General features: G+C 52.3%; 1 protein-coding gene across 1 annotated transcript; it reads right to left on the bottom strand.

Moving 5' to 3' along the window:
• Positions 1-7,911: 7,911 nt before the first annotated feature.
• SHOX (short stature homeobox) lies at positions 7,912-17,533 on the bottom strand. Its single transcript, XM_008581011.1, has 5 exons — positions 17,266-17,533; positions 13,822-14,030; positions 9,897-9,954; positions 9,717-9,805; positions 7,912-8,157 (listed from the first exon to the last, which is right to left on the bottom strand). Exons 1-5 carry the CDS (start codon positions 17,531-17,533, stop codon positions 7,912-7,914), a joined length of 870 nt encoding a protein of 289 aa, XP_008579233.1.
• Between the last annotated feature and the right edge of the window lie 343 nt (positions 17,534-17,876).

Here is a 17,876-nt window from a genome sequence, read left to right as displayed (position 1 = left end):
GGATACCTGCTAACGAGACCACCTGGGCAAGCACCAACTTCCCAAGTAATTGGGGTGGTGAGTACATACATGGCCTTACAAAGCAAAAGAACTGTAGTCATTTCCAACTTTCAACGAATAAATCCACCAAAACACGGGATCATATTTTAACTTCCTGAATGTGTTATGTTCAAATGCACAAGCTGAATGGGTTACATTTTTCTACTCTGAGTGTGCGTGCACATATTATATTTTTCCCAGTAATGTTCAACCCTTTCCACATCTGAGGATGTTATATTTTCAGGTGGACTGAAGGTCTTTGGAGAAAGAGGCTGTTTTTGTGCATCTTTGTAGACCATCGCATAGAATCTGCAGATAGTACATACACAATAAATACGTGTTTTATGATAAAACATATAGCCTTTCAGTCCACCCATTTGGAAGAAACATGCACTCCCTCCTGATGGAACTGGCTCCTGTGACGTACCACCTCAACACAGGGACAAGGGCCTATAAAAGCACATCCTGCTCCGAGTGCTGGGTCCTGAGCCTAAGAGCGTGGGACGAATTTAAACCTATTACTAAGTAGGTTACTGACTTAACACACTCCCAGTACTAGGTAGAAAACTCATTGGCTTTCTTAATGGGTCAGCGCACTGTGTGCATTTATATTGTTTTCTCTTTGAATGGCTTTCTGGTGTCTGAGTTAGAAATGCTGGTCCCACTCTCCACATATCTTTTTGGGATACTCTTTTATAACATATTGCAGACACATCATGGATATTTAATCATGGACAGATTTAGTTTTTGACCTTTTTGTTATATAGCAATAATTAAGCTAGTTCACTCCACCTGGCTTCCTTAGGCCTGTTCAACACACAATAACTTTTGTATCTCCACACCCAGAAACATATTAATAGATGACCTGGTTCTGGAGCAAACTTTACAACATGTATTTATTGTGTCTATGTTTTTTGCGTTGAGTTTCTGCAAAAAGGACTGTGGATTTTATCCCAAAACGCTAATGAAAGTGGATGAAGTTCGAACACTTGAAAATTTTAAGCAAATTCTTCATAATTTTAAGTAAATGACATATGCAAAAATACTGAAGAGAAAAGCCTCTCAGTTTCACGCAACTCTAAAAAAATTTCCTGCCTGTTAATGTGCAAACTGGTAGAATTCAGTAATATACACTCTGTGTTTTTTATTCCAAGAATCTCAAAGTTTAAACCAAACAAATTAAAATAAATCATTTTTGAAAAAATGTGTAGAATCTGGACGTGACAACATGACCTCAGCTACAAGGATCACCAGCATTATTTTTTTTTGTACTCCCTCTTATGTTTTGAAGATAGATACCCTTGTGAAGTTTAAAATGACATTTTCCTATTTAACAATGGCTCCATGAACAATCTCTCTGGAAAGCTTGTCTCTGTGTGTTTGGGCAGTTGGTGTTTTTGCTTTCTCTGCATTTTTCTTTAAATGCTGTTTTCTGTTATTGAACATGAAAGTCAGACACCAGCATAAGCCTCAGAAACCTGGAACAGAAAACCACGTCCATACAAGGCAAAGTAAATGTGCTTCCGTGTTTAACTCAGGGACTTGAGAACCGGTCGTAAGAAACGGCTATCTGGAAGCTCCATTTTCCCTGAAGGTGTGTCCATGTGGACAATCCCAAATCATTTTCTTTTCAAAAATGTGTCCTAGTCCAAGAAAAATCCGCAAGACAACCCACGGAAAAATCGGGAAGAAATTCAGAGCTGAGAAACTCACTTTTCAGTTTCAAGTATGCAAAGAACGTTGTGAGGAGAGATCTGACTAGACATGGTTCATTTTTTGAAGGGATTCGTTACAACGCGCTGCAGACGGGCTCTTTCTAAGGGAATGGATCTCCTAAACCATGTTAAACAACATGAACAGATTTGCTGAACAAAGCCGGGTATTTATGGCTACTTTAACCATAAAATAACTGTGTTGATTACATATTCACTGAGGCCACAAGGGAGTTCACAAAAGCCAAAAGGACAGAGCTTTTTCAACAAGGCCAGGATTGAAGTGTCCAGGACACCATCGAAGCCTCTCAGGGCCTCAGTCCGGGGCTGAGTACAGGTTAGCTCAGGCCCTGGAGGATATTTCCTTTGACCCAAGGACACTGACACCTACACGTGGCAAATACCACTTTCTTCATCCCTGCAAGACACAAACAGGCTGGGTGAAGGGAGTTCTGGCCTCACATCCAGTTTGCAGCATGCAGGTCAGAAAAGAAAAAGAAATGGCAGGTTGCAGTCTGTAGTGGAATCAGTATCCTCTGAAATGTCTTCTCTGGCTGAGAAGGTTTGAAGGGCCAAGAGATAACAGCAGGAAAAGCAGATCCCGCGGGAAAATGCCCACTTCCACTCAGGGTTGGAAATGCCACCTGTCCAGGGCTCGCCACCCCTAGGAATGAAGAGGCCCCAGCCTTCCTGCCCACCCCAGCCAGCTGCAGGGGAACTGTGTTTGTGGGGGCGGGGGTCACTCACCTGCAATCAGAACAGCCAAATCCAGTTATTAACTTTACACCAAGAAGTAAGAACCTAGACCAAAAATCAAGTTGTCGTTTTATGAAGTGCATTTTTTTTTTGCATTTATTATTTTTTTTTCTCAGAATGACTCAATGCATTATTGCCGCAGTGGAGAATCCATACAACCGTCGCAAAGGAAACAAAACGAAAATTAAAAACTCAAAACCAAAGCGTGTGGGCTTCTCACAAATGCCTCCGCTCTGATCCCCAAACTCTGACTTGATTGGAATCAGGATTCTTCTCTCCCTTTCCCTAACTTCTGGGGGAACGTGGAGCTCGGGGAAGGGAAAAGCAGAAAGTACACTTCAGTCAAGGGGACAGGATTAGGAGCAGAAGTCCAAGGCCCCCGAAAATCCAAGAGGGGATTCCAGGTACCAACCAGAAATGCACACAAGCACTTCGATATCGGGCGAAAACAACACTGTATTTTCAGCCACGGCAGATGCACTATTTTTTCCAATCGGGGCCTCCTTGGGGGAGAGGTGAGAATTTTTTTTAACACTCAAATACAAATATTTATAAGTTTATTTATATCTCAGTTTTACAAGATGTACATTCATACTACATGGTCTGACAAAATACACTCTGTAGCTAGAACTAAACATAGGACATTGGGTGTTAGGGGCATGCATGCGTGGACAAGAAAACCTCCAGCATGTTTTCTCTCCACAATAGCAGAGGGATACACATTTTAAGACCGTGGGTTTGGGCAAGGTTGTGTTATTTCTTTTCATTTTAGCAATCCCTGAAAATGTCTGTAGGTCCAGACACACCTTGTATGCGTAAGCCAAACACTGCTGCTATGTTGTAAATCATACTGGCTCCTCATAAATTGGGGGAGGAAGGAAAAAAAAGCAACAGGCTTAAGAAATATAAAAATAAATGCAAGGCAATGTCAAATTTACACTCAACATAATTAAAATAGCACATATTTATGAACTTTCAACCAAAAAAAATAAATAACACACCCACATACATCAGTAAGAAGAAGCAGGGAATCTTGCCTCTCCCCGATGAGACTTTCTACATACGATGGGCCTGGATCTGTGAAACTATCACCTTTCAATAAATAGCATGTTTAATAGCTTTGAAACTTGATATTTTCTACATTCCCCGACTGATTTCTCGTTAAATATCAAATTTCAATAAAACATTTATAAATTGCATCAAGTTTTCATGTGTATTGAAAATCAGCATATTCACTAAGCTAATTTTTAATAAATTAGGCACCAGTTTTTAAAATGTCAAACATGTCCACGGAAGGCCTCCCCTCCCCCGACCTCCCAAACTTGGAGAAAAGAAGGAACTCTGTACCAAAGTGCCTCAAAAATTTTTGTCACGGTAGTCACCGTCTTCCCTGTGCCCGGGTGACAACTCCGAGTAGAAGCTGGTTTGGAGGGTTCTGTTTGTTCTTGGGGAAATATCAGAAAGGTTACACTGAAAGCGAGAGGTGCAAAGTAGGCTGGGATTTTCCTTCCGTCTTAACCGGGGGTCACAACCATCCTGGAAGCTGCCCCTATTTCTTCCTGTGTAAATGCCCAGGTGTCCTGGACTCTGCATAGAACACCGATGCTCACAAATGCTCACATGTCTGAGGACACCAACGAGCCATGGCTGAAACTCCAGCTCCAAAGACAGGTCGGTAACTGGGGTGCCTGGCTCGGCTCAGACAGGGTGGGAGGTCATCTGCACAATGGGGGAACCCTTCGAGGAACTGAAAGCCTGCTTCCTTCGTGGGGGATGCCGAGCCAAGTACATGACCAGCTCTGCACTTGGAAAAACATGCCCTTGTTCTGCTTAGTTTTTGTCCATATGGTTACAGGAACCGAATCTGGCCCACCCCTTAGTTCAGAGCCACAGTAAAGAAAGACATACTATGGGACCCTCAACACCGATAATAAAAGAACATTCTCGCTCTCTAAAGATGGTGCATTTTTCTAACTCTTTTTTTTTTTTTTAAAGATGGCCAGTAAGGGGATCTTAACCCTTGACTTGGTGTTGTCAGCACCACGCTCACCCAGTGAGCTAACCGGCCATCCCTATATGGGATCCGAACCCGGGGCCTTGGTGTTATCAGCACCGCACTCTCCTGAGTGAGCCACAGGCCGGCCCACATTTTTCTAACTCGTAACAATGCTGAGTGGCGAAGCTTTTCAAAGTACGCCTGAGTCACCTACTGAATCCAACCAAGTAAATCCAATACCCAAATCCAATAAAGCCAATAAGCCCAATGAGATGACGTGCTGGTATTTTATGGTCATGCCAGAGGAGAAAAGAAAGGAAAGGTGTATATGTAAGAAATAGATTTAACCAGAACAACTAAACTGGATGAGAACGGAGTTTTGCTAAACTGAGAAGTTCCCATCCTAAATACACTCTTTGGCCAAGTTTTCAGAAAAAGAAAACAGCATTCCACGGCTCAACCCACCCCGGCGAACAGAACCCCATGAATAAAGTATCAACACCTACAGCGAGAAAAGCAGCCCTGTGCTCAGCCTGCACCCTGCTTCAGTGCACATGCCGGTTCTCAGGTGGGTCTCACCACCAAATACTCTGTCTGCATCTCATCGCATCAAAGTGAAATTCTAGGTGACATTTCTCGCTTTGCCAGCAAGCTTGCCAAAACGCTATGGAGAAGTGACATGAATGCCTTTGAAAAGGACCTTACGTTGAGCAGAGAGGATAACAGCGGAAATGGGTCCACCCCATAAATTTAATTTTTTACGTCTGGGGGGTGGGGGGCAAATGTGCCAATGACACAGCAAGTGGGCATGCAAAGGTGTCTCTAGAGGGTCTCCCTGGGAAACCAAGACCCCCACACATCACATCCTGCATCCCACATCGCTTTCAGCCTAAAAACAAAAACGGACATGAGGTGGTGACAGCTGACCACAGCTCGAGCTGAAATCCTCCACTGCTCCTCTCCTGCAGTTTCTGGGGGAAAGAAGCAGCTAAAAATAGATAAGTCCTCATTCAGTCAGCCATAGAGGGTCACCCCCAACTCTTGGGAGAGAAAAGACAGCCAATCTCAGCAGCAACAGCTACTCACACAGTTCTGGGTGTGTCCTGTTTTGGGGGTCCCACTTGCAAGGGTTACACCTGACACACTTTCCATGTGAAATCAAACAAAAACAAGCATCACAGAGACCTCCCGCCCACAGGCCTTCCAGCCCCCAGCCCCCAGCACAGCTGAGAGCAGGCAGCTTTTCTTTAAAAGCTCCCACTCCCCTCCTCCGGGACCAGACTGCATGTCTCTCTGCTCACGTGGAGCGAGTTTTCTGTTGAGCAAGTTTTCTGTTGAGCAAGGGGTAGTGAGAGTTACATTTAGACAAAAATTATTATAAATTTTTTTAACAAAAATAAGGATGTACACATCCCGCCTCCAACTTTTAGCATGTGTTACCCATGAAGTTGAATGCAGCTAGTTTTAAATATTTTGAAACACAGTTCTGCACTTAAAGGAAAGTTTCAGCTTATGTATATAGGACCTTTTATTTTTAGTTGCAGCTGTGTAAAAACAAATCTGCATTGAAGAGGCAAACTCTTCAAATGACATTAATGTCTGGGGGGGGGAAGTCGCAAGTGTTTTAAAAATACTGACATTGTATTCCTTCTCTCTACGTTGTTTTACAGTGTCACTAAAATTCCAAAATAAAAAATTTCAAAGGGGCCTTTTGATTTGTACAAAGAATATCAGATGAGACAAATAAGGCATGCCCAAATGTACCTCCATTTCCACTCAGTGGAAAGGTAGACAGTGTTCTCTTACATGGAAGGGGGAATTTATTTATTTTTTCTTCTTGGAGACACGTCTCCAAAATCAGGAGCAAGGAAAGAAAATCACCAATGCCAAATCTGAAAAGGTCAAAACCGCTTGGGGAAATAGATTTAACTGCTGAATTTTAGTGAATGCCGGCTACATGGCCAGTTAGGAAAAGATGGGATGAAGGAAAAGACAGTTTCTGAGGCAAAAGAAAGAAAAGAAAAGAAAGAGAAAAAATGCAGATGTATCTTCGAGGTAGACGAGCCCAGCGCTGTGACCCCCACACACCCAGACAGCTCATGCAAAGCGCATCACCTACAACTCAGGTGCATAACTTGGGACCCTGAGCACTTTGGTTATCTCATTTCAAGCGACCTTCCAGTTCCATGCTGGCTGCTAAGACAAATTGCTATTTGGTGTTGACACAACTGGAGGGAACTAAAGGGCTGGGGATGGGGTAAGAAAGAAAGAAAAACTGGAACCACTACAGTAATGCATGATCATAAAGTTCACAGCCTTGAGGCTGTCACCCAGGCTTTTTTCCCTCCCCCACCAGAAACAGGTCAGCCACCAGACTTACTTCCTGGCACCTCCCTACCGATTCATCACATGCGACACAATCTCTCTCTCCACCGTGTGCAGAGGAACCTCCAAGCCCGACACTTCGGTCGGGGGAGATAATGCCCTCACGCGTCGGAGCTGGCCGGTCAAGAGTGCACGGCTAATTTTTCTTTCTTTCTTTCTTTCTTTCTTTCTTTCTTTCTTTCTTTCTTTCTTTCTTTTTTACTTTAAATCTATAATATTTACAGTATTGCACTTTACTGTACTTTACTGAATTTCACTAAAGTCAATGCTGCATCAGTCTGATACCTCGACACCTAGCGACCCTCTCATATGCAAGTCACTGGCATCTGAATTCTGTAAAACAGCAACGACAACAAAAAAGTCACATGGGGAATCAAATACTGGAAAAGTTATAAAGTCGCCTGTTGTGTGGCACAAGGAATCCCAGCTGCGCTCCGGTGCCTTAGGGCTATACGTGTGCATCAATACCATGCCCATTATTCAGGTCCCCAGAACGGTCCCAACTTGGGAAACTCTGGTCTTCCTACCTCCCCTCTCCTGTCCCCACCCCTCGGCGAGGTCGTCCGCCTCGGTGACCGCTGCCTTCCGGAGAGTTAAGGACGACCCCCGCCTCGGATGCAAAAGTCCACTTTCGAATCCACACCCGTCCTGCAGTTCCTCCATGCGAGAAAGTTCACAGCCACAAAGAGACGGCACGTGGAGCGGAGACCAGCCCCAGGACTTCGTGTGTCATATACTCTATGATGTCCCAAAGGTGTGTCGTTAGCCATGCACAGGGTAGACGCGCCAGCAGCAGGGAAGGACGCAGCGCAGCGGGGCTCCACTTGGCGCAGGATCCCAGGACGCGCGGACCGCGCCGGCGAGGGCTGCACGGGGTGCCCCGCGCGTGTCCGGCTCTGTCTTCCGCCGGGTCTCTGAGAGGGTCTCGCTGGGTCGTGCCCTCCCCGGGCCTGCCGCGGGCTCCCCGGCTGCCCGGGACAGGGCTGCCTGGCTCCCGGGGCGAGTGCGGGCCGCAGCGGCGGGTCAGAGCCCCAGGGCCTCCGCGTGCTTGCGCGCCTTGAGCCGCAGGTCGGCGATGCTGGAGTTTTTACTGTTGCTCTTGGCGGCGGCGGCCACCACCGCGGCGGCCGAGGCCGACTCGGCCAGCGACGCGATGGGCAGCCCGAAGGGCGGCGGCGGGAACATGAGGTAGGGGGCGTGCGCCGCCAGGTGCGGGTGCAGGTGCGGGTGTGCGTGCGTCACTCCTTCCAGCTGCAGCTGGGCCTGGACCTGCGGGGACAGACCCGCCTCGGTTAGCGCGCCCGGGGAGGGGCAGGGCAGAGCCTTTCCCACCCGGACAAACCCCAGCGCGTCTCCTCTCCCCGTGCAGCCGTCGTCCGTTCCCCTACCCCGGGGACCACCACCCCACTGTCCTACTCCCGCCCGGGGAGCCGAAGCTGTCCTCTGAACACCCGTGGCCCGACGGGGCCCTGGACACTTGGGACACAGGTTGGGGAATCCACACGCATGCTCCTCACGGGAGCTCTAGGCACCCCTGGACATGTCCTCCTACTCAGGGTCTGACTTTGGCTCAGACTGTGCCCCCCGCCCTCTGCATCTTTGCCCAAGGACACCGAGTCCCCGAGTCCGTGACGCGCTCAGCCAGGCTTCAGGGCTCCTGTGGCCTGATTTGAGTCGGGCCCTAATGGCTTTGCCACGTCGGGGCAGCGACAGTTCCTGAAATGCGGAGGAGGGGCCGCCCTGCCCTGGGGATGGGGTGCTGCAAGGTGCGTGCGGTGAGAGGGGCTCTGTCCACACCAGGCCTGAAGATGGGCCCAGGTCAAGAAGAGGTCGGATCCAGAAGGCCTGCGGACCCCTCCGCCGCGCACGAGCGGCCTAGGACGCCCTTCCGACTTCAGGCAGGGGGAGTCTGTAGGGCGCCCCGGGCTCTATTTCCTGGATGTCTCTTTGTACCCCACCCCATGCTCGCCTGCTCGAGGAGGCCACGGCCAAACCTATAGGACCTCCGCACCCCCCCCCCAAAAGACCCATCCAAATATAAATCCGGGCCAGCCCTTTGGAGTAAAACGGTTGCGAGTGGAGGTCGTGCGTCTACCCTGCTGTCTACTCTCCCACCCGCACCCGCAGGTTGAGGCCTCAAAGTTCAGGCGGTCGCCCAGTCCTGAGCTGAGTTGGGGCAGGGCGCACATGGGCGTTGCGCTCTCGCCCGGGGACCTGGTGGCTTCTACCGCGAAGCTCCCCCCACCCACTAGACGCTAGTCTACAGCACGGAGCCGCCCTTGGGACCCTTGGGCTCCGCGACCATCTTCCATCCCCCTGGCAGCCCCACATACACCCCGGGCCCCCGAGTCCTGCGCTCTCCCAGCTCCGAGGGAGGTTCGGGTAAGGCCGGGGTCCAAGAGCCAGGCAGACGCCCCCGCGGAGGCCCTCGGGCGCTCAGGGGGCGCGGGCGTGAATCCGTGCTGATCCCAGTCCTGACACCCAAGCGCTGGCACCCCGTTCCCCAGCAAGGCTCCAGGCGGGAGACAGGGTGGGTGCTTTTTAAACTTTTTTTCCCCTCCGATTTTTGTAAAATTATGTTTCGGTTTAAGTTTCTCCCTTCTCAAAGGTGACTCTTGGAGTTTTACAGCGTGATTTTAATACGTGCCAACGCGTCTATAAATGCCCCCTTGTAAAGAGCGGCCGCCTTTCTTCTGTGGGCCAGCCGAGAAGTCCTCGGGGGCAGGAGCAGTCGGGGGGAGGGGATGGAGGACGCCAGGGAAGGTGGCAAAGGGGGGCCGGAGGGAGGCGGCGGGGCCTCGCTGTCCAGAGGAAGAAAAACCAGCTACCTGTTGGAAAGGCATACGCAGGGCGCCCATGTTCACGTACGGCGCCACCCTGCAGGCGTCCAGGTGGCTGGCTGTGCCCAGGATGACCCCTACAAGGAAAGACAGGAGCCGTGAGCGTCGCCCTGGGTCCTGCCAGCCCCTCGGCAGCCTCCACGCGCGCCCCCGGCCCCCGCCACCCACCTTTATGCATCTGATTCTCCTGTTTTCGGCACTTGGCTCTCCGGTTCTGGAACCAAACCTGGAGACGAAGCAGACAGAGGCGCGCTGCCCTGTGAGCCGGGCTGGGGTCCCGCGACGCTGGACGGCGCGCCCGCCCTCTCCGGAGCCTGGGGCCGGGCTACCTGAAGGACCCCGGCCCCTCACAGCCCTCCAGTCCCGCTCCCGCCGGCTGTAACTGGCTACCTAGGGCTGGGAACTGTCAAATTCACTTCTTGGACGTCCCAGGCCCCCAAGTGAGACGCGAGCGTCGACAAGGGTACATTTAGTGAGGAAGTGCGCGCTGCCCGGAGGAAATGGACTCACGAACTTTCCACCGTTCCGTGTGGGCACCCCTTCCCCACCCCCCCACACAGGCCGTGCCACACGGGGGGGGGGGAGCATCTGACTTTCCACCTTCAGACTTCAGCCACCAGGGTAGGGGGCGAGCTGGTGGACAAATAGCTCCCAACCTGACCTCCCGTCCAGTCAAGCTTGGGACAGACACCCTGAGCCCAGAAACGTCCATGCAATCGACGCCCTCCTTGGAAGTCCTAGGAGGGTGGGGGAGGGGGTCAGTTAATATCACCAAGCCATGAACGTCCTGAAGCGGACCCCCAATAAGTCAGGCTCTGCACTGCAGGTCTGATTTTGGGGGGCTCCGTATCAAGAGGTTGGGTGCACAGTGGAACCCTGGCCCACCCCATTTAAATTCACAAGCCTGATGTCATAACGTGGGTGCGAACGCCCTCCCCCCAACACAAGCCCCTTCCCCCCACACACCCCTCCTCCCCGCAGCCTTGGCCTTGAGCGCAGTGCCTTTAGTCTGTCGCTGACGGAATCTGCATCCCCCCTCCACCCCTTGAACGCTCAGCCTCTTAATCCTTCCTAACTAGCTTTGCGTGACAGCTTTCCCTCCACACGTGCTGTCCCCACAGCCGCGATGGCAGTCACCGTCCACGCGGAATAATTAGCACGAAGACAGGCTTCCTGGGCCGTGAGTCACTCGGGTAGCTTGGGGCTGATGGGGGCAAAACGTGTGCTGGGCGCGGGCGACCTGCTCGCCACGCAGGGCCTGGGGCCGTTCCCCCCGCGCGGGGAAGGCTCAGCAAACCCGGGGACGTTGGAAACATCCGGGAGTGTAAGAAACGAAACGTGAACTTTCCCGTCCGTGGCTCTTAGGGAGCAGTTTCCTTCCTGGGCGGGGTATCCCCGGCTGAGCTATCTGAACGGGCTTTCCAGAACGTTCCAAAGCTCTTCCCCCAAGGTTGCAGGGAGGCTAGAAAAACTTTCATCGCGTTCCTTTGCAAAGTCAGTCCAAAAATTCCCTTTCCCCTGGGCTCCGGCTGAATTTCACAAATCATGTCTGCACTTCCACAGCTTGCACTCATGTGCCCCCTGGCCCCCCCAGCCGCCCAGTCGGACCGGATCCCTTCCGGACCGGATCCCTTCTGGACCGGTCTTCCTCGCCTCTCGCCTTTGGGGTCCGGTATCCAGACCTCCAGACCTCCAGACCTCAGGAAGGCTGAGCCAGATGCGTGAAAAAGCCAAGGTTGCCCCTGGAAGGGCATTTTTCAAACACAGAATCCTATTTAAATCTGGAAAGCCAAGCTCACCTTCCCTTCAGCTAGAGGGAGGAAAAAAATAAGATTATGAAAAAGTAAAAGTGATGAATTAGCCGCTACGTTCAGCGATCATAAATCAGTCTTGGGGTGATTCACGATCAATTCCAATTAGGCCTGAATATGCTAAGTAAAGCGCAGTACACTGGTTTAGACAGTTATTTCTTCATTACGGACCACTCACTGATTTCTTCCACAAACGCTGTAATCTGATTTCCTTTTGATTTCCATTACAGACAGTGAATAATGACATTTAATTTAGCTCTGCGCCATAAACCCAAAGATATTTGTTGTAATTAAATTACCGCCTGCCCCTCACCGAGGCCTCATAACTTTCGATTATAACCCTGACAGCTGGGCGATATGAGTTTCCAGTACAACACTAAAAATAAAAGGTTAATAAGGACCAGCTTCCATAGGACGCTCAATTTATTTACAGCAAATTTCCACACTAAATTGAAACTCTATCTTTTAACAACACGGGACAGGCTGTACTGAAAGGGATTGCCAAACAATTCAGACGAAGGATTAAAATATAGTTCATTTTTTCCTCTCTCTTGTCTGCCTTTACAGCCACTGCATGTTTTAACTAATTGATTTTTATGAGCACTTTCTGCTTTCTCCTCTTTATTACGTGAGTCGTTTCCCCGTGGCCAACAGAAAATTATGTCTCTTCTATTCACGTGTTTGTTTTTATTATTATTTACAGTCGTTAAATTTTAATTCGCCTCTGGATCGATCGCCCCCTCTTTTCCTCTTTATTTTAGGGCATTCTCAGGATCTGCAGGCACCCGACAAGCAATTTTCTGCAACTCTGGTACCTCCCGCTAAGGTGCACCTCAGTAATAGACTACTGAAAGAAATAGTGTGGAATTAAATTACAAGTAATTTATTTTTATAGAAACAGTACATCAAAGCCTGGGAGATATTACAGATCCCAGGCAGAAAGACACTAGGAGATGACATAAAAGTTGATGTCCCCTTCAGCAAAAGTTTAATCTTTTCATTAATTTATATGGTGCGGCCCAATCAATCTTCCCTGAGAAGTGTGGCCAGCCGGAAACCCCCTGGGCTCTGCCTCTCTCCTTGCTGAGGCCGCAGAAGCCTAAACGGTCTGGTCCTGGGAGAGGGTCCCCCTGAGCTACTCCACGCCAGCTCCTGCGACGCGGGACGGTTACAGCACCGCGGCGGCCGCTGCGGAGAAGCTGGAGGTTCTTGGGGCTGGGGGCGGGGGGTGCGGTGTTTATTTAATCTTAAAGAAGCTTTTTTACTACAGAGACACGGAAAGATGCAAGGAGCTTAGGAACAAAAAAATATATATTTTTTTTAATTAAAGATTTTATAAAACACTATCTATAAAAAGTGTTTGTATTTTCGTTTCTTAAATAAAGTGGCGGGGGCGAGGGGGTTGAATTTGCTGACCAAATAACCAATACGAAACCCGCTCTTTGAAAGCCCTTTGCTTCTAATGCGTCCCTCCCCGATTGGCAATATTCATTTCATTTGTTTAGAACCCTTCCCCAGAGTCTGGGGACTCTGACCCTCTCTCCCTGGCCCTTCTGTCTGGCTCAGAACGTCAAGAAAGCAGAAGACAGAGGTCTTCCTCCCAGCAGCTTCCAGGGTCTACCTCCCAGATGGGGTCTGCACTACCTGCGGGAAACGACTTTGAAGCGAATCCTTGTCCCCTCCCCACCCCCACAAACACACCCAGTAAATAAATTCATCAATTTAACTTGATGTTTACAATGCCCGAGAAAGCTTTGCCCGGGCGTCCCTCCGAGCACATGCTGCGCGCACCCAGGGCCCCCGCCCGCAGTGGCTCGCCAGATGGACGCCTTCAATCCCCGCACGACTCCGGGGAGTCAGATGGGGACAGCCCCCGCGTCCCCCGCGTCCCCCGCGCCCGCACTAATCCGGCCCCGCGCGGGTAGGAGCCGCGCTCATCAAGATGCCCAACGTGTCGCACCCACCCGTCCCCTCCCCTCGCTGCCTCTCCGCTCCCTGGAGTGGGAGGAGGGCTTCGGAGCCTAGGAAAAGTCGCGCAGGGGACAGGAGGAAGGGAAACGGGGTGGAAAGTAGGGGAAAAGAGGAATTCAAATGACCGACAACCTAGGCATGCAGAGCGATCCTGCCTTCAGGGCACGTGCCCTGGATGCGAACTCGTGCGCGAGGCCCCAGGCCTCTCCCAGCCCGGCCCCAGCCTCCCCGCGTCCCTAGAAGGGGACAGCGGCCTGGGCCGCCGTGGCGCGCGCTGGGCCCTCCGGAGGACCCGGCTGCGTGGGTCCTACCTGCACGCGCGCCTCGGAGAGCCCCAGGCGCTGGCTCAGCTCCTCGCGCATGAAGGCGTCGGGATAGTGCGTCTCGTCGAAGAGTCGCTCCAGCTCGTTGAGCTGCTCCAGCGTGAAGTTGGTGCGGCTCCGCCGCTGCTTCAGTTTGGTCTGCCCGTCCTCGTCCTCCGACTTCACGTCCTCGCGCTTGTCCTTGCATTCGTAAATACCTGCGGGGCGGGCAAGGGGCACAGCGCTGAGGCCCGGGAATCGGTTCCCGAGAGCCCCCAAGTCCCCCCCGGCCCGCGGCTCCCGAGCGCAGGCAAGACCGCGCGCGGTGGATGTTTTTTAGCAAAGTGGGGGAAACGTTAGCCTATGCAGGCGGTGCAAGGGGGTCTCGGGAACAGATGCGCCCTGGCGCAAGGGGAACGTCAAGTCGGTAAAACAACCTCGAGGGGAACACACGCTGCTGCTGTAATAACCTGGGCTTCCCCGGAGCGGTGTTTCTTGGCCTAATCTCCGCATAGTTTCCTCAATTATCCACTTCGCGTCTGTTGACATAGCCTAACCTTCTTTTTTTTTTTTTTTAGGAAAGTGCGGTGTTAAATATTATTTTTAAGTCAAAGAAGCCGAGGAAGAATTGCCCGAGGTGTCGGGTCCCCGGCGAGGCGCCCGGGAAGGCTTAGGGGAAGCCCCCAGCCCAGGGAGAGCCGCTGTCCCCCGCTGCAGCGCAGCACGACAGGGGCGCGCCGGCCGGGTGGAGCCTCCCTCCGGGACATCTGGAGCTGGGCGCGCAGACACCACCCTGGTCTCTTTCTGAGTATCTGAACGCACGCCATTGAGACTGGGGCTAAACCGTGAGCATACACGTCCCCGGCCTTCCTTTCCTGTCGCTCTCTCCCTTTGACACACGTTCAAACGCGGTTGGGCACACACCCCACCAAGATGCCAAAAATGGCACTTTCTTATGTCCAAAAATTATGAGCGCGTTTGTGTTCGCCGGGGGGGGGGGGGGCTGAGTATTTAGGCCTCAAGGTCAGCATTCAAGCGACTAACTCAAAACCTCTCCTTCGCACTTTTGTTAATGCAGGACCTCACCAGGCTCAGGGATTTAAAATAAAAGGCGTCCCCCCAACCCCTGGCCGGTGGAAGCTGCAAGTCCAGCGTCCCCGTTTTTGTCTGCTCTGCTTTCTCCCCGATCATAGGGCCCGCTGAGCCCAGGCAAAGAGCACCCTCCACAGACACACACACACACCCGGTGCCCTCATTGCATCTCCCCTCGTGTCAAGGAGAAGAGGCCGGTCTTCTAGAGTCTCTACTCTGAAGAGCTCAGCTCTGAAACAGTCTCAAAGCAGCACGCACCACGGACACCCTCGGAAGTTCCCACAGCCCACAAACTTGCAAATAAGGCATATCCAAAGCGTCTAGAGGAAAAGGGGAAAATCCTGATGCGGTGCCCCCCACCAGGTTCCCTGAGCTGGTGACCAGTAGCCAAGTCCCTCTTCTTTCTAAAAGTCTCCCTTTAGGGCTTCTGAGCACTGGGTACTTCTCAAGTTGGATTTTAAATCCCTTTTCACCTCCTAAAACAAATGCATTTCCAAGGACACTCTATGTCTTCCCAACACTAAATCCTTTCCTAAAGGCGGCCCCAATGCTTCCTTCCCCCTTCTTTTCTTTAAGGCTGAACTCCAGGGATTGAGCCCAGCTGAGAAACTGGCCTTCAAAGCCCTTAAAAACCTGCAGCAGACTGCAAAATCCGCAGGCTTCAGGCTTGACTTGCCAGGGATACGCTTTTCCCAAGAAGTCCAGGTTTCCACGGGAGCCAGAGAGTCTTCCAAAACTCCGTGTTACTTCCATCCTGCAAACGTTAGCCTGGGACTCAGCCCTCCCAGGGGTCGTTGCACACCCAGCCAAGGGGGAGCTCACACCTGGGGGTATTTCTATCTTTTCCTGTGGCCCTTGTTCCTAACCCTGGTCTTATTTCCCTCTCACTTGCGAAAGGCCTTGACTTCCTTCTGCTTTCTTTGTGATGGCTCTTTGCCTGGGTCCCACTGCCTTGGTGTTAGGAGCAAGGGCTCAGCCTCTAAGAAGGACAGTGGGGACATGGTCAAGAGCCTCACACAGACAGCATTGGCCGCCGGGCACTGTGCATCTCTGACACTAAATGGAAGCCTTTCGTGTCCAGGAAGAAAAACTCTCTTTGTGTGAATTACAGACTCGGGACCCCAGATGAGGCGGGCCTGGCCCACGCTGCGTGCACTGTGGGCACTGAGAGGTTTACACCGAAGCCTCTGCCGCTCTCTGCTCCAACGAAGGGAAAGCCCCCGCAGGCTGTCATTCGTCGTCCCCACAGCTCCAAGGCCATTCCCCCAGAACTCTGCCACCGGACACCCAAAGTGTAGGGCCCAGAACAGCAGGAAGCCCGAGCTTCTTGGGGAGTTTATCCCGACGCCTCAACTCTGACCATCAGCGGAAAGGGGGGCTAAATGACAAGCCCCTATAATTCCTCTCTTTGTAATTTAAAAACATACATTAATGGTCTTCTCAAACTGTGCCCCTGAGAAATCTGGCCAATTTTATTCCTCTGATTTAGCTCTGCCAGCTGCTCTGTTTACACAGAGACCCGCTGGTTGAGCCCTCAACGTGCCTTTTCTTTCTGAACAGCAGGGCGATCCTTGGCGGAGGTTTCAGGAGGACCAGCCGGAAGGAGACCCAGGACCCGCTCTGTGCGCAGCAGGACGGGCTGCGCCCCCCCAGCCTTGGGTAGGGCGGCCGCGTGGCTACCAGCTTCCCGGGGCCCTGACGCCCGGTCCAGGCCCCAGCCACCTGCGGCCACGGTACTGTTTTTAATTTTCAGGCTTGCATCACCCGAGATCAGGCTCGAGGCGCAAGAGGGAAAGTATGACCGGGGGCGCTATCCTCTCTGACGATGCGGCCAGAATGTCCTCAACTCTGCCCATTTTCCTCTCGGGGAGCCGGCAGGAGCTGGGTGCTGGGAGACATGTGTGTGGACCTCTCTGTGCGCATGGGAGAACGTATCAGAAAGGCAGACAGACACACACACCCAGAGGCCCAAGGCCGACCGACCTCGCTTCAGGCACCTCCACCCTGACAGACCCCAGCCTGGGACAGTTCTGGATGCGGCACCCAGTGCCCGGGGAAGCCAGCCTGTGAGCAGCGCATGGCCCCAGTCTCTGCCCTTCCTCGGCTCCCGGTCTCTGTGCTCCTCCACTGGCCCCTCTCCCCGCTTCGTTCCATTCTCTCCAGAATACTGTGGAGTGATGATTGCCTGGGCCTTTCCGTCCCAGCCGTGGCTGTAAATTCAGAGAGTTTGGGGTCAAATTGAACGCGATCCGCGGCGCCCGGGGACCTCCTCGCTTGCAAAGCGAGGGACACGCGGGCAGGCTCAGTGGCGAGGACGCGTCGTCCCCGGTGGGGCCCGGAGCCGGAGCCCGGAGAGCTTACCTTCCGCAGCCCTCCCCGTGCCGAACTCTTTCAGTTTGTCCTTGTCGTTGTCCACGTGGTCCTTAAACAAATGCACCGGACAGTGGCCGCTGCCCTCCGTCATGTCCTGGAGGTTGGGTTCCGAGCTCCCCATCTCCCGGGAGCGCGCCAGTCCGCTCTCCAAAACTTCCCTGTACGTGATCGAATCTTTTTTGCCGCCGCCACCACCGCTGCTGTCCTTGCTTTTCTGGTCAAAAGATTTGGATACAAAAGCCGTCAGCTCCTCCATGGCTGCCCGGGGCTGCGGGGGTCCGCGGGGCTCGGCGGGGCTGGCTGGGCGCCGGGCTGTGGTCCGCACGCCTCCCCGCGCCGAGAGGACGGTCCGTGCGAGGGTAGAACCCTCCTGCTGTTATTTATGCGTCTCAATTTGAGGTCTCGCTATTTATACACGGCCACCTCCGCCCAGCCCCCAGCGCTCCCTGTCTGGAGCAATTACAGCTCCCGGCTCGGCGGCGGACGCACGCAGAGACGCTATCTCTACCCCACCCCCAGTCCGGCAATTGGCTTTCTTCTCATTTCATCACCGTTTGGCGTCCGTGCACCTTGGTGTGGAGAGGTAAAGAGCACATTTT

The sequence above is a fragment of the Galeopterus variegatus genome, unplaced genomic scaffold, assembly GCF_000696425.1.
Source record: "Galeopterus variegatus unplaced genomic scaffold, G_variegatus-3.0.2 Scaffold2234, whole genome shotgun sequence".
Classification (NCBI taxonomy): domain Eukaryota; kingdom Metazoa; phylum Chordata; class Mammalia; order Dermoptera; family Cynocephalidae; genus Galeopterus; species Galeopterus variegatus.
The sequence above is the reverse complement of the archived record's forward strand: the minus strand, read 5'-3'. Positions and strand labels throughout refer to the sequence as shown.